This window comes from Lates calcarifer, linkage group LG5 (genome assembly GCF_001640805.2).
Source record: "Lates calcarifer isolate ASB-BC8 linkage group LG5, TLL_Latcal_v3, whole genome shotgun sequence".
In the NCBI taxonomy this organism is placed as follows: Eukaryota; Metazoa; Chordata; class Actinopteri; family Centropomidae; genus Lates; species Lates calcarifer.
The window spans coordinates 9,045,788-9,063,000 of NC_066837.1; the positions used below are offsets into that span (position 1 = coordinate 9,045,788).

The 17,213-nt window shown below is 39.0% G+C and overlaps 1 protein-coding gene across 1 annotated transcript in view; it reads left to right on the top strand.

The window, feature by feature from the left end:
* The first annotated feature begins 2,636 nt into the window (after nt 1–2,636).
* tmem131l (transmembrane 131 like) overlaps nt 2,637–17,213 on the top strand; it is a 33,002-nt gene continuing 18,425 nt past the window's right edge. The window contains exons 1-4 of the mRNA XM_018703224.2: nt 2,637–2,831; nt 3,593–3,666; nt 7,536–7,579; nt 15,436–15,507. Of these exons, the coding sequence (XP_018558740.1) occupies nt 2,708–2,831; nt 3,593–3,666; nt 7,536–7,579; nt 15,436–15,507 (314 nt within the window). The 5' untranslated portion in view covers nt 2,637–2,707. The remainder of the gene's footprint in view (nt 2,832–3,592; nt 3,667–7,535; nt 7,580–15,435; nt 15,508–17,213) is intronic.

Genomic DNA, 17,213 nt, shown 5'->3' on the forward strand with positions numbered 1-17,213 from the left:
TCTTCTGCCATTGTATTCATTCCAAAATGTAGTGTGCAGCAAATAAATTTAAACCAGGCCTCTGCCTATCTTTTGTATTTTCAATTCTTTAGAAGTTGCCACTGGAATGTTGCAAAATCTGTCACAAAAGCACAGAGGTGTTTTTTTCAGAGGTGTTAAACAGAAAACATTCTTGTCATGACAAATCTTGAATGACTATACCTCTGCTTTTTTCCTCCTTTTTTTTCCATCAAACCAGATGCAAAACAGGTAGTTTTGTGTTCTGTGTTTACTCAGTGATCTGGTTGTCATGGCCAGTGCATTTGGGTTTGTTGATTTAAATTTCAAATGTGCTCTGTGCTCGCCTTGTCTTACTCATCAGTTTAATTTTCTTTCCAGTAGATGTGATATGGAAACATATTGTTAGTTTCTGCTGAATTGTGACTTGTTATGTTTGTTAATGCAAGCTATTTTACCTGTAAGCCATAAAGAGAGAACATGTTGGTATTAAGAGACAACTGTAACAGATACATATCCTTGCAAACATACTGCAGCCTACTGATTAAAAGCATCGACAGTTTCCTTTTTATAATGCTTCCTAATGCATAAGTTCAGTTAATTGCACTGATCAGGATAATCTGCTACTAAACAATGTACATATGCAAATGTCAGCGAAACCCTAATGGTGACTGTAGTCACACTGGTCCAGGAAAATAGATAAATAAATGCATCGCTGTAGTTTTGTTTGGTGGAGCTGACACACCTGTAAAGGAGTAACCTGAGTGTATGTTCATGTGTGTACCTGCCCGACCTGTCCTATGATTCATGAGTCAGAGATGCTGAAAGTTGAAGCTTTGCAAGTAGGCTGTGCATAGTTTAACATCACTGTTGCTAACTTAAAGATCACTATTAATTGCAGCTTCGCAGGTTAAATATGTTTTGTCCTCACAAAAATCAACAGTGACTTCCACTTAATCTAAAGAACAGGGTCCCAGAAGAACATGAGATTATATAACACCAGACAAAGTGTGAATAGATAGATTTTATTGCATGCAGTTTTACTCAATGTCCCAATTCAAACATCTTAAGTAACATTTACAGCTCTATTAGTAGACTGTTGGTAAGTATTCAGAGCTGGATTTACTTGCAAATCAGAGAAAAGTAAATCAAGTAAAAGTCCTGCGGTCAAACCCCTATGTAAGTACAGTGTAAGTCTTATCAGCAGAGTACTCTTGCAGTAAAAAATATAGTGGTTTTGAGAAGAACTGGCCACTATGACTAAGATATTAGTCATAATAATACTGATGCATATATGTGTAAGTAGCATTTCATCGGCTGGTTGAGGTTTGTTACATGGTTAAAATTATAATCTCTGAATTAGTAGTTAATGATAGCTGTCAGATACACAAAGTGGAGTAAAAAGTACAGAGTCTTCCTCTGAGATGTAATACAGTAGAAGTATAAAGGTTGTGCATAGTGCATGGACAGTACTTGAGTAAGTTCACTAAGTTACTTTTCAGTACTAAAGAGTGTAAACAAGTCTGTAAATATAGTCATAAGTAAAATACTATAGTGTTATACTGTTATATATATATTTGAATTATTAATACAGATTCATTAACTAGGTATTAAATCAATTCAGTGGGGTAAAAAGTACATTATTTCCCTCTGAAATGGAGACACGCCAGTACTATTACCTCAAAACTGTGCTTAAGTACAGTACTTGAGTAAATGTATTTAGTCACTTCCTACCAATAAATAATGTGGCAAGTCTGAAAAGTACCAGCAGTGGAGGAAGTATTCAGATCCCTTACTTACTAACTTACTACTTACTAACAGCATCAGTACTGGAAAAATTTGCCAATACAAGTGAATGTTGTGGAGTAAAAAGTACAATATTTCCATGGGCAGATTAACTGTCTTTGGGGTCCGGGGGCAAAACTTTGTTGTCAGGCCCCTATTGACCTCCATGTCACTTTTATTATCTCCCCATGTACACAGAAACTAATCAGTATGTTAAAGCTTAAATGATAAGTTGATTAACTGATGAGTCAATTGACAGTTAATTAACTGGGAATCACTTTGTGTATTAATAGTTTAAGTCATTTTAAGTATATAGCAGCCTCTGAAATGTGAATATTGGTTACGTTGTATTGTTTTCTATGATAATTCTTGTCTGTTAATCAGACAAAAGCCATTTGAATATGTATATGAATTAGAAGAATTTATAGCTGTAGCCTTGCAGTACTCCTATGATGAAATAACACTACCTAGTCCAGAAGTTTTCTGTGTTTTAATTACTTGAAACTTAGAAAAAATTGAGCCAATTTGATAAAAACATAACAAGTTCAATATAAACTAAAACAATTAAATTCTTAAAACTAGATCTGGGAGCCGTGGGTGGTTGCACTCTTGATATTTAGATATTAATCTCTGAAATATAGCAGAGTGTAAGTATTATACAATAGGAAAAACTCAGTACAGTACCGAGTACAGTAATAAGTAACTCTCCACCACTGTAGAGTACATTATACATGTATATCTATTATAGTGACACTGCTGTTTGCCCCTCACTGTACAATGTGTTTGAGCTATAGCAGGCGGGGAGGGACTGAGGGAGGGAGGTGGTGCTGCTGCTGCTGGAGCCACTGCTGCTGCTGCTGCTCGGTGAGAGAAAGAAAGACCAACGCAGCGAAACACAAGGTAGGCTGCTAGCTGAGAGGGCAGCATGGCGGGGCTACAGGACTTCCAACAAGGCAGCCACTGTCACAGGAAAACGTGGATCAATATACTATTAGGAATACTACAGTTACTTTTACCCTGCGTCCAGCACGGAGGGGCTCAGTTGCAAGGTTTGTGCTCACCTTCATTTTCCGCTTCGAGGGGGTGTAACGTTAAAACGACCATTGGAAAAAATTAGAAATGTACGTTAAGTTAGCTTGGCTGACTTGACAGCCAAACGTTAGGCTGGAAAATTAGTAGCGGGCTAAATTGTCCAAACAGCATATAAACTCAACATAGGCAAGACATTTTCTGAATACGTTTTCACTAAGTGACTTGGGCATATTTGAATTTTTTTACCAACTTGGAAGAGGGTTGTCGCTAGTGTTGTGTCAGCTTGCTAGTTCATGCTAGCTGCCAGTTCCCTCTGCTGTTTCTAAACGATACTATAACTTGTTCCGACCGGGAAGTAAGTTAGCATATTATTGGGACTTAAAACTGCTATTTAACGGTTTCTGTTGTCACTGTAATAAAGGTACACATTGCATTAAGCTAACTCTGTTATCGTGTTGTACTGCAGTAGCAGTAGATGTATGTTTTCAAGTTCGTTAGCTACCGAGCTAACCTTCCTGCTAATCAAGCAGCTAGCAAACAGCCTTTGTCAGACTGCCGAGGCGAAGTCATTTCCTCACTTGTCTGAGTGATTATCACCCATTCTGTTTCAGTTTAATCATTTGTTATAACCAGAAATAATAAAGGCGATTTGGCCGTTTGCTTCCTATTTATTTCGATTCCTTAAATTTGGTGCATTTTCACTTGTCTGTCTTATCCGTGTTGCTAAATTTCCAACCCAACACCTCACTTGTTAATTTAATTTCTTGCTCCCACAAAGCTCTGAGTCAGATGTCCACCAGCGTGGTCGAGGTCTGGCAGCCAGAGGATGCAGACCCGTTAGTCCCGCTTCAGGTAATCTTTTTTTTTTTCTTCCTGGGGTGGGTGTTGTGTGTGTGTGTGTGTGTGTGTGTGTGTGTGTGTGTGTGTGTGTGTGTGTGTGTGCGCGCGCGTGTGTCTGGAGGAGGAATTGAGAGTATTTCTATGCAAAACACCAGATCACCTAAAGACAGCTTTCAAATGCAGCCAGATGCATGAACACGTGTGTGGTTGGTGCATCCCATTGTGTTTGGCTCCACTTTGCAGCCAGCTGAGTTGTGCGTATTCAGTCGTTTATGTAAAGAAAGATCAATACTATCAATTCGCGATTTTTGTGATCGTAGTTTTAGTGCTTATGTTGCCGTTTATTGAGCCTGTTGCCGCAGTTCAATACACGCCTCTGAAGATGAGACCGGAGCGGGAGGCCACCTGCCATGTGGCTCCTCCTTATTTTCTTTTGTACATAGTGTCCATTGTGGAGTTGAGTCACCAGTACACACTGAGAGCACGTTAGGAATGAGGCAGTCTGATTGCTAGTTTGCAGTTCTTCTTTGCATGCTACTTATTTTTCTGCACCATTGCTTTACATTTTTGCAGTTTGTTGTGCAGTTTTCTTGCTTCTTCTTTTTGTTTGGTTTTGTAGGATCTGAGTTCCAGTTTTCTGAACATTTTCAAGTTGGTGGATGTAGGGATTAAGTATTTATGAAGCAGGGCCAGCACAAACAGCTGGAGTCTAGTGTTTACTGATAACCTGTCATGAGGACCCCAGCTGACTGTCATGTTACCTGAGGGGGGTGTGGCATTTTCTGCAGGGCTCTGTAAACAGGCAGCACTGACAGTTCGGTTGCCTTGAAAATCAGTAATGCAGTGATGCACATATCACAAAAGTATTTTTCAACAAGTTAAGTCACGTTTTTTTTCGAGGTTGAATGGTAGGCTTTTGTTAAATTTGATATATGTCAAATAAATAAAAGGTTTACCATCTACAAAAATGGATATTCATAGTTAACTGTTACTATGTTTTGCCTGCTGTAGTTGCCATAGACCAGAGATAATGCAGGAAGAGTTGATTCTTGTTGAATGTTGAATACATTTTTAAGAAAATTAAGATGGTGTAAAGGATGGGGGAAAGGGGGGAGTGTACATCTGTGTTTGGATGTGTTTTTTCCACTCATCCCTACCTTGCAGACCAATTGGCAGATGGCAGAATTGTTGACATTGTTAGGTGTCATGTTTAGATAGGCAGCATTGAATGGAGTGACTGTCTCAGTTACATTGGCGATGTGAAATAGAGCATGACATGGATGTCTTTCTTCTATTCTCCAGTCCTGCTGGTGGTCAGCTGGTTAAGTAGTGTATGTTGCTGCAGGCTCATTGAAGTGGTGATGCAGGAGGTAGAGTGTCATGTGTGGTGACACATAGTTTAAGTCAAATTTGGGCAGCAGGCATAACTTAGCAGATGTTGTGTGTACAACTAGAGCTTGTAATTGTTGCCATTTTCATCTTATACTTTTTGTGATGTTGTTGACTTGTGTTCTAGGTTTGACTAAGGATCATATGTTTGAATTGGCTGCAAGTATAAATTGGTAGCTTCCAGTCCCCTAGTAATTGCTAGATTAATTCACTTTCCATCTCTTTCATCTGCCAGGCTCTGTGTTTTGTATACAAACCTTGTCCTAAAAAAATTGCTAATCCCTGCATTCATCTTAAAATCCCTGCATCTAGAATCCAATTCATTTACAAATGCTTCTGCTTTTGAATATTCCTACTGCTTTAATGGCCCTCTTGCTGCAACAAGCAGCAGTTGCGTGTGTTCTGTCACTGTTGTGCTTAATCAGCTGGAAAATCAGTTTTCTGTCATTCACTCAAGCCATTAACATGCCAAGTTTAAAATGTGCTAGGGTGTAATGCACATTAAAATAAAGATACATCAATTGCAAACTGCAAGCTACAACTTGTAACTTTTGTCTTTTGTCTAGACAAGGGATGTGTAGTTATAGATAGTATTGGTGTATCTAATGATTGTAAATGTTATAATAAAATTTAAAACATGAGAAAGCAAAGGATCTTGATGGACCTGTAAATTCAATGCAAAAAACTGTTTTAGGATTAAAATAACAAAATTGAGATTCAGTGAACTAAATGGCTTAAACACCAAGATACCTCATCACAATGATTCAAAAATCCTATAGATTGCCATAAAGCAATCTCTTTGATTTGCAGCATTGCCTAGAATGGCTTAACATGATATAACCAGAGACCTTAGTGGAAAAAAATAATCCTCTTTGTTAACAGAGCCTGTTGCTGTTGTGAAGATGTAATTGTACAAACATCAGCACGTTCTTAAAGGTGTGTGTCTGTTTGGATTTGGTGTGTTATTAGTAGTTTTCCATAAAGATGAGAAAGGGGCAATAAAATGCCTGACAAATCATGATCCATGGTAGTGTTGCTCAGATAGCCACTATACTTGCATATGTCTTCCATTGGTGTTGTTTTGTGGTGTGATCGTGAAACCATGTAATGTAGCCATAAGATTGTTCCTATGGAAACTGTATGTTCTGCGTTTGAAGAGAACAAAGCTTATCTCTGTAGGCCATGCATGGTGCACATAACCTACCACACTGTAGTTAACTGTGTTTGTACCACTGTGCTGTAATTCTGTAATTCAGTTACCTATTTCAAGCAGCATGTTTATTATTTACGGTTTTCATGCAGTACTACAGGCTTGTAATATTCTGCAGAACAGGCCAGAACTAATTTTCCACATTAGCCTCTATCCGTCATGAAGTTGCTGAGGTCTTTACACACCACTATTACTCAAATCAGATGATCAGATTTGATCCAAGCTACACCATTGCAACACTGACAAGTCAGTTGTCAATTAACTACTGAGTGCACTGCTGGTCATGTTCTTTCGAGAGACATGAACCCAGTACATGCAGTATGTTGACATGCGCAGTGTAATCTAGTTAGGAAATGGTTAGAAGTGTGCATGTGGTTTAGAATAATTAGATTTTTCCCAACAATAGTTGACATGATTTGTGGCAACCGTGAAAATGTCTAGGAGGATCCTCTGTATTCTGCAGGAAATGTTATTAGAGATGCATAGGAGAAATAAGAATGGAGGGCTGTACTGTAACTGGATGTTATCTATCATGTAATCGTGTTAATTTCCTCCATTGCTAGCAAAGTATTGAAATTAGGCTAATGGATGTATAGATATTTAACCAATACAAAACTATACCATTAACAAATGAATTAAAAATACCAAATATGTTGAGTATACTTCATACGACAGTAAAAAGTACTTCTCTTAGATCCCACTTTTACTAGTCAGATTACCAATTACAACAATGTTTTTATTTGGTCACTGATCTTCAGAAATGATGTATTCATTCAGTAATCCTGTAGGCACACTGTGAGAACATGCAGTGGACAACGAACTGGATGTTCATTGTTTTATTCTGAGAACCAGAGTGTACTCTGCCAGCACTGGCAGAAATTACTGCCTGCTGTCTAATTTGGAGTCAGGGTGGAAAAGATGTAATGCCAGTTTTTGTTTCCCAAAGCTATTCCAGTTTTCTGTTTGGATTTCCTGCTTTATTTACAGCGAAATTATATTTTATGCTAAATAAAATCGTTTGACATTTCGAGAACTAATAAATGCAGATGCACAGTGAAATCATATCAAAGCAGTTGGTGGAGTGTATCAAAATGCATCAAACCTCTTTTTTTTGAAAAAAAATCATCGTAGTAGCCTGAATGTAGTTTGGCACAGTACACTTTCATCCCACAGAATCTCCTGATGAGGTTTTTTTACAAGCCTCAGTGTTGATGTAGAATAAAAAGGTTGCCGTTTGCTAGTTTGAGCAAATTAACTGAAGTGTCTTTTCTTTCATTTTCAGGTGGAGAAGGAGCGAAGAAAAGATGGTCTTCCGCTAGAAGACAGGTAAGCTTCTGTGGGAACAGCATCAAATGGAAACTCCTCTGTGGGTTCTTGCACACATTTGTAATGTATTACGCATTCATGACAGCAAGCCACTCCAGATGAAACAGGTGAAAAAAAAAAACATTAAACCATGTTACTTTGCTGGTTCAAACATCGGTCAGAGAAAGCCACACATATATTCAGCAATTTTGAAAGTGAATGAAGTTGATGAAAGGTTTCCACCTGTTCATGAGTGGCACTTGGGAGTAGGTAGAGAGTTTCCACCAAGCCACATAATTATGAACAAACCCCAAGCCAACATACAGATTGCATCATAGTGAAGTGTTTCTCTGGTGTAGACTAGAATTATACTGTAAGGCAGAGAATGAACAGCCCAGTGGAAAAACAAGCTTTCCTCTGCATGACCAAAGAATGATTGTGCACTTCGGTACAGACAAGAAGTGCTGTGGAAAAAAGGTGCTCCAGTGTACTATGAACATATCCAACAAACTGCAAACTATAGCTCAGCTCTGTTAAATGGTTTATTCCATACGCAGAATCACACTGAAGCTGCAAGATGAAATGTTTTTGTTGTCACACAGACAAATGATGGTGGTGTAGTTTGAGGGTTAACGGGGCTGAGGGTTTCTAAAAGGCCTTTTAAAAGTCTTCCCCTGTGTGCTGGCTGTGTTGTTTATGTTGGTGAGTGAGGGGTGTGTGTGACAGAGAGAGTTTTGGGGGCGTGTGTTAGAGAGGCACAGAACCAAATTCCTGACTAATTTTAGAACTCCTTGAAAGAAAAAGGAGGGGAGGTCCGTCTTTCCCAGCTGTTTTTGTTCCTGCAGAAAATTGTTCGGAAAATAGATGTTTGCAGCAAAATATCACTAAGTCACTGTATTATTTAGTAATAGGGTGGTGGTGTCGGTGCTTTCTCAGAAACAGAGCAATCTTGTTTAGTCCCTCTCATTGAATAAATCGTTTGTTAAAGCTGCAAATACTGATATTGTAGCTTTTGTTAGAGCTTCTGCTCCTTGTTTATCTGTTCAGAGAAGCAATGTCAGCAATGTAAAGAGTCCAGTCTGTTATATACCTAAACTAGCTCAGTTTGTTCCCCACACTTAACTGTTTCTTGCCTGGACATTTCTATCTTAGTGTATTAGGCACAGTTCAGTTGACTTGTCTCTGCAAGATGTTTTATAATGCATTGCTGATGAGTTATGTCAAAGACATGCTGTTATATAACCAAACATACCATGCACTTGTGGCTATAATATGAAACTACTTTGATGTCCAAGTAGGAAAGATGTGCTAATGCAACCTAGCACTGAGAATTGGATTCCCTGTGACTGTATGAACTGCATCAAACATTGAATGCTTTGGACATGATATTGAGGTACATACACTTTTTTTGTGGTAAAAGTATTTTAAAGAGACACTCTTCCTAGTTTTGAGACGTATCACTACTGTTTAAAGGTGCTATATGTTAACTTTTGCAATTGCTATATAGCCAACATTAGCATTAACAGCTGTTTACTTACCAGTCTAGAAGAAACTGTGCAAGTTCAGCAAACTTCACTCCTTTACTTGCCAAGACCTGTCTCCAGTGGTGGAAAGCTACACCAGTGTTAACTTTTATTAAGCTTCTGCTTCAGCAAATATCAGATAAATTATCCTTTATCTCAGTTTGAGTTTAGAGACTACAAATTTACATCAGAAAGCATTACATTCTTGTGGGTGTGGAGTTTAAGACATAATCTTTTACCAGGCACGATCAGTCTAATGAAAAGATGCTATCAGGTTGCCTTATGGAAACAGTAGGAACAAGTGTTTTTGGAGTTTGACCCAAACTAGGGACTAAAACTCTGTATATTGGTTGCTTCTGTTTTTGTAGAATTCTTTTTTCAAATTTGTCTCTTCCAAGTCTCCCAACTGTTATAAAAGTGCAGTACTAAAAATCTACAGTGCTTCTTCAAAGAGACACGCTGTCAGTGTTTGATATAAAGTTAATCTGGTTCACATGCAGCCAACATTTGCTGAACTGTGTTGGAGTATGACTATTTTTAAATCAAGGCAGGTGAGAGGCAAAGGAGGCTTAGTAGCACTAGTTGACCTCAAGACCTCCAGAGCTGTGGGCTGTGAGGCCTCTCGTGCCTGGGTTATCAGGCACTTGGCAGGTCTGCCATCACTCTCTCCCAGCTTAAAGAGCAAAGCAGGCTGCACATGCAGAGGTTAATGATATCTCCTTCTCAGTTTAGTCATGTGTCAAACTGTCTTGGCTCGCCTTGTCATCTTTTTAGCTCTTTTTACTTCAGTAATTTCTTATTAAAAGCCTTGCTCCCTCATTGTGTTGATTTAAATAGATCTTCCTGACACAAACCTACTCTTTGACATTGCTTTATGTCAATAATTTGGCATTAACAAGTATTACTGTACCCTGTGGTTTTAATCACTGTTAGTCTTATTGTTTCCCTGTCTTATACAAACATGTGTGATCACCAGTTGACCTAAACTCTCCTCTGGTCCTAACCTCTCCTCTGGAGCATGACTGAGGTCACTGCTAACACTGACTTTGAGTAAGATCCAGGGGATCAAATAGCACCAAACATAACTTGTTATTTTTGTACTGTGGCAGTGGACAGAACCCTTGGACTACAGCTCAGTGATACGCTTATTGAGAGGCAGAGTTTTTCTTCAAGGGCAGCTGCTGTTGATTTCAGAGAAAATACTAAGTTACTAATACATGTGACAAGGTAAATGCCCTCCTTCACATTTAAAGTACATAGGAACCCGACACCTGATGAGAACCTGACAATACTAATCATTAAAGAGAGTGCAGGATGTTTTCCACTTTGCATTTTAACTTTGAATCTGGCTTTTGCATATTGAAACTAATCAGTTTTACATATACATTAATCAGCACTGTTGTGCATTGTAATCAGGTAGTGTGTTCCTCATCATTGTCCTTTACAGCTCTCTTATTCCATCACTATCTGTTTTTAATTAGATAAAGGGCTGTGTGAAGTTGAAACCGCTGACTTTAGATTTCAAACAGCAATGCTAGATCTATATCAACCATTTGCCATCACACAGGACTCCTCTGCAGCGGCGACCTCATTTCCCCTCCACATCTGACCCCTCAAATGCTCACCCACACACATTTTTTTTCCGCTCTGACTAACACTGTTTGAAGTTCTACTGTTTGACAAGTTGTGAATTAACAAACAATTAGAACGACAGAGCATGAGAGAGAGAGAGAGAGAGAGAGAGAGAGAGAGAGAGAGAGAGAGAGAGAGAGAGAGAGAGAGAGAGAGAGAGAGAGAGAGAGCAGTTGTTATATAATACAGAGGACAGTGTCCGTCTAACCAAGTCAGACTCCACTGCTGGCTTATTTCTGGTTCTTTGTGTTGTAGTGTAGCAGTTTGTTATCAGGGGCTGAATCTACAGCAGGGGAAAGTGTGTGTGTGTATATGTGTGTGTGTGGGGGGGGGGGGTCTACCTCACAGGTGGTAGACTGTGAGGCATTATGACGGCTCAGTGACTAAGAGGAGGTGAATGAATGGCTGTGACTGATTGACAGGCAGAAACTTATAGTTGGTGATGATAGGTTGCAATATCTGCCACGTGAATCTATAGAACAATATCAATCCTTTGACAACAGTTTGGACAGTTTGGTTTAAAATGACTACAAAGATTTGATGATGGCAAATAAGCGAGATACTGCATGCTCACCTGCTGCTACTGCACTTAGGTCTCATAGGACGATAACCTAAAGTGAAACATCTTATTTTTCATTATATATAATAGGGCTCATGAGGGGATTTTGTCATCTGTTTACTGCATGCCTGTGTTCATGTGTTGGACCCTTACTTTGCATCTGGTTCACTCTGTGGCCTCCTCAGCACATTTGGATGTTAAAAAATCAGACATGGATGCATCTCTACATGGCTCTCTAAAGTAAAAGTTTGTTGTTACATTACATTGATTTGGCAGTATTAGAATAAATTCATTCAAACTCAATAGGACCAAGCTGGATGTCATCAGTAACTACAGGTATATCCCTCTCAAACAAGCAAATAAAAGCATGTTCTCCTCTGTAGTAGAAATACTTGTGATCTACTGTAGGTGTTTCTGACTCTGAGTCTGGACTGACTTAACACGGGTGTTACTTATGCATTCTGCAAGAATCTGAATTGTAATGACCTGATCATAATCAAACTGTTATTGCACATACTCTCAGAAGGTGACCAGTGCTAATATGGACATTTTAGTTTCACACTTCCTGCCATGTCTTTGCCTTTGTCCCATTAACCTTTTCACTGCTGACAGATCTGCATCATCATGACACCAGTATCTTCAAAAGGAAATAGCACTCAGTCTTGCAAGTAATTGATAGTAGTTGTTACCCCTGTTACCCACTGTGGATAATTGTCCCAGTTCTGTTTAGCCTGAAGTAAATTGTTGTTTTATAAAATGACTGAATCAGATCCTCTTTGTTTCATTCCCTGTCTTAATTCTTGTTGGGGCGCACATGCAGAAAGCTGCACTTATTGATTGGCCAGAGCAAGATAGAGTAGCTAGGATCGCGTAGGGGGTTTTCATGTTTGTCAGTGCTCTTTTCATTTCTGTCATCTCAGCATTGACCTCTTTTCTGTTTTACATCCTTTTCAGTTGCCTTTATAGGCTAAGCTGCTGCTCAGAAAGCAACCCAGTTCTCTAAAGGTTTGGTACAGGAGGTTAGTGGCAATTTATGTGGAGCTGGATGTAAAATTAATCATATATTCTTCAACCATACAGTATATTAAGTTTCAGATTTTTTTGTCATAGCAGTAAATACTAACCACACTCACCAAAGATAGATACAAGTCTCTACACTCTCAGACCTTCCTGTAAACTGTGGCTACCCCCACTGTTAACAGATTGAACTAAGATCTGTCTGATTTCCTGCACATCAACTTCATATGGTTAGAAAAGTTGCACTGGACTGGCCTCAAATTGCTCTTAACTTTGGTTTAGTTTTTCTCAAGTAATAGTCACATTTACACTAATCCACATTTGTATTGACTGTCATCAAGATATAGTCTAGAATGGAAAGAATACAAATGTTATATTAATTATGTGTTGAAATGTTTATTACAGGAAATGAAATGAGATTGGCAAATTAGATTGTTGTCTTAACAGGAAACAATTCACTTGAAACATTTGCATTTATTATATAAATTTACAGTATGTACTGTAGAGGCTGGGTTTTTTTTTCTTGATCCTCTAACAGAGTCACTGTTTGACTTATGTAAATCACACAGCTCCATGTATGAAGAGTTGCTCAATGAGTCATGTCACAAGTTAAAATTTCTGTGCAAAAGACTGACTGTGATTTTGAGTCAGACCATTTGTTGCAGGACTTCTTGTTCCTTGTCTCTTTAGACAGTTCTTCATGGCTGGCGGTATGTTTGGGGTTGTTGTGTTGCTTTAGAATGAATTCTGGATCAATTAGATGCCTCCCTAATGATACTCCATGATGGAGGAGAATCTAAACATCTAAAGTAACTAAAACCTTTGCACAGCACTGTCTGTCAGGAAGAATGTCAACATTATCAAGGTAGTTTTGTAAAGAAGTGAGAGGCCCAAGGGTGAGCATTGTATTTGTTGCGAAATTCTTCATTATTGATGTTTTGAAATCATGCAAACCAGCAAGACTAAGCCTGCATGTGGTGCATTTTGCTGTCGCCAACTATACAAGTTATGGTGTCTGCCACCTCCAGCTGCACTGTAGGCCACTACATCAACTGTGTGTCACTTCCTCTCCTGTAGCCATGACGGTGTTGCAGCCTGTCAGTCATTTTAGATAACAGACCCCTGAATGCTGTAAGTAGCTGTGGCAGATGGTCCGTGGGTGACTGGTATGAGGAACTGTTACTTATGTGAATAAACATCTGGAACTCAGTTATTTTACCTAGCTGTAATGGCCAGGTGAAGCTGCTAGATAAGGAAGCTAATAACCAGTCCCTGTTTGTGTTTGTAACCAAATTTAGACTGCTCAGTCTGTGTGTGTGTTTTAAGGAAGTGCCACTGAAAGAAGAGTAGTTATGGTATGAACTGACAAGCGACTGTGGGTTTGCAGAAAGCAGTCTAGAGTATTCTCCCTTCTCGCTGCTGCTCACTTTCTCCATTGTTGCACTTTTAGCATTGTAATTTGTCATGAAGATGATTTGAACTTTATTAGTGTGATAGTACAAGTCGACTTGCCTCCCTTCGAGTCCTTACATCCTCTTTGCCGCAGCACTGGGTTGGTGTAGGAGTACGCATTGCTTCTCAAATTCTAAGCTTCGAATGTGCTGCTTTTCTTTGCAGTGTGTTATGATTTGGGTTTTGGCTGGATGTTCAATTGATGCCACTTGTATTTTGATATATTCTTTTATTTGGCACCAGCATGTCTTTCTCTGGGCTGTTGTAGCTGCCAGACTGGACAAGGAGCAATTTAAAGAGCTCGGCTCTTCAGATGAAAGATAGAGATAGGTAACTCACAAAGCCTGTGAATCCAGCGCAGCCCTCAGTCACGCCTTTGTGTGCTATTTTGTGTTCCGTGCTATGCTGTGCGGTCTTTTTGACATACTGCAGCACATCCACTGAATGCTATGGCCATCAAATTACGAGAATTGGTTGATGCGCTGTGTGGCCACTGTGTTTGACTTAAGCCCCACTACTGAGATGACTCTAAAAATAGCAAAATTGTTCTGTCTAGTGCTGTTTTTTGGCATCTAACATTGCAGCTTCTACTAGAGCTTTAGCTTCACTCTAGTTGAAAAAATGACATTTTTAAAGTTGGCTATATCTGTGAGTAGTATTTTGCCCAAGTGATCTATATGAGCTCTTAAGCACAATCTGTCCACTTCCATGCACAGTTGTGAGAGTCCTCTGTCAACAGGGTTTTCACATACGTACACATATAGAGGCACACACACATCCACAAATCAGCTGCTGTCCCCCTGTTTCAAGGAATCCATTTTCCAGAGCTCATTAGCTCAGAATGTCTCACACACCGTCACCAATGAATACACAGTGGACCTCCAAAAGGAGCTGCTGTGACCTCATACAATCCACATTTTCACATGATCACATTTTTGTTAGTTGCTTTTTTGTTGTTTATACCATTACATGTTCTACGTTTCTGCATGAGACCCAATGTTTAAAGAGTTTCCTGTTTTAACCCCCAATGACTGATTTCTACTTCTCCTATCACAAAATATTTTGAGACTTTGCCGCATCGCTCTCCGTGATACAAATTTTGTTGAAAATCTTTGTTCTATGAACCTCTATCAGCATCAAAAGCTAATGTAATTTATGATAAATTTGATTTAACTTCACTGTCCTGATTGTTAAGCAGCTTCTTCCAAACTCCACCAAACACTAATAATTGTTGTACTGATGTGAGGTTGCTCAGTATAAGTCAATGTGTCGAATGTAGTAAAGTTGAGCTGTGTTTTTCTCGTTGCAACTCTCAGTGGGGTGTGTAATTATTTTCATACGCAAATGCTTTATTTAAATGATGATGTATGATCTACCTGGTACCTGCCTCATCTCTTTGTGTGACAATTATCTAATTTCTGTGCTGGTGTGATTTTTGTCCCTTTGTTAGGCAGGGAAGAAGATTGTTTGAGAAGCGTCCTGAGGCTGTAATAGTTATAATTCATCTCTGTGAACTGTCACATGCTCTGTTGGAAAGGGGACACAGTGTTCAGTGCCCTAAGGGTTTCATAAAAAATATACAAATGTAGATGTTTTTCATCTCATGTTTAATGTTTTTAGTGAAACTAATTAATTACATGTATAGTCCTTTGGTCTAATGTTTGTTTTTCCTGTGATTTTCTTCTCTCCACCAGCTCCTCTTCATATACACGGGAGAATGGGAGGCCCTTGCATTTTCAGCCCCCAGCACTGGAGTTTGGGACACAGTAAGTCCTGCTCTCTAACATGACGTGTCTTAACAAGCAAAGCTGTTATTCATTTTGTACTGAAAATGATGAAACCCATTTATACACACCCAGTGCCGTAACACACGGACAAAATATACTTCATTTCACCATCTCTCAGTCCTGAATGATGTGGAAAACTCCAGTGACTTAATTCAACCTGAGGGAGAGACAGTGGCCTCACATCAGGTGGTGGTGGTGAATGCTACAAAAAGGGAAGATTGCATAAAACAGGGGGGCCCTGAATGTGACAGAACAGACACAGGATATCCAAGTATGGTAGTAAGCTCACTTTCCCAGCATCAAGACGCATACTAGAAAGGTCTGACCCCAGTCAAAAGGGGGGGCTCCATGCTCCCAAAACAGACTGAATATCAGATGCTGTGCTTGGACAGCTGTCCCCGTTGTTCCTGTTAAAAACAGCCACAAACGTCATCTATTTTGTGATATTTTAAATCATACATTCGGAATGCAGAGAGCAGGCAAATTACCAAAGATCCTAATCATCTTATAAATATTTGGACACAGAAAGATAATTGTTTCAGGGAATTTGTACTCAAGATAAAAAACAGGAATATGACCAAAATCCCACACATCGGCATGTAGTTTCCTGGCTGTTTTTTTTTTTTTATGTGTGTGTAAACTGAGGGAAAAGTCATAATTCTAATAATTCTAGTATTGAATAACAAGTATTCCTGAAGATAAGACTAAAACAAATTAGTGTGTATGTAAAAGTATGAAATTTGAGCACTCTATCTCCTGATTTCAGTTCAGTCGAGCGTGGTGTTAAGTTGCTTAAAACGAAAGAAAAGTCAGTCAGTCTCACAGACAAACAGGAAGTGAAAGATGCTTCAGTTGAGGTTTGACAGAACATCGTAAATGAAGTTGTCAAGAATCTGGAAATCATATGTTATAGACTTGAAACACTCACAGAGTACAGTTATATTCAGGGATTTATTTCCAGTGTTATCTCTCCTGAAATTGGCTTTCCTGAATCACAACAACTACTTTTATTTTGCATAAGGTACTGAAATCTGAAATTTGTCTTCATATTCACCCTTTGACCTGAGGAACATGTTAGTATTGTTTGTTAGTATATACCTTATATACCTTCATCTCAATTATACACTACCTATACATGCTGAGCAAAGCTCTGTCTGTTTTGTTCTGTATTTTGTTTGCAGAGATATGAGAAATGAGATGCGCTGTAAAGAGGAGTCTCTTGTCCCACAAAAAATTTAAAGAAGTCAAGTTTAGTTGTAAAAAGATATTTATTCATAATGCCCTGTTCCTCTCCCAGAAAGAAACAACGGAGTATTCCTCTGTTTGAGAAATACTCATACATTAGCTTTCTCCTCAACCAACTTCCACATGCTCCTTGGTGTTTAACTGTGTCCAGCTCTGTTTAAGCACAACACACTGGCTGTGGACCCAACTTTGCACATGCATAGCTTCTCTGCATTGACCAGCTGGAGAAGACTGTGTCCACATACTTTGCAATATCGGCAATATCTGAGAGCTGTTTGTCCGGTGAAAGCTTAGCATCTTTGTATATCAACTATCAGAGGAAAAAAGTGTTCTCAGATAAAATAAAAACCCTTGTGAGGGAGGAAATACATTGGTCCAACATGTGAAAAAGCTCTTAATGGCCTCAAATGTCTTTTGAAAGTTTGCAGGTCACATCTTAT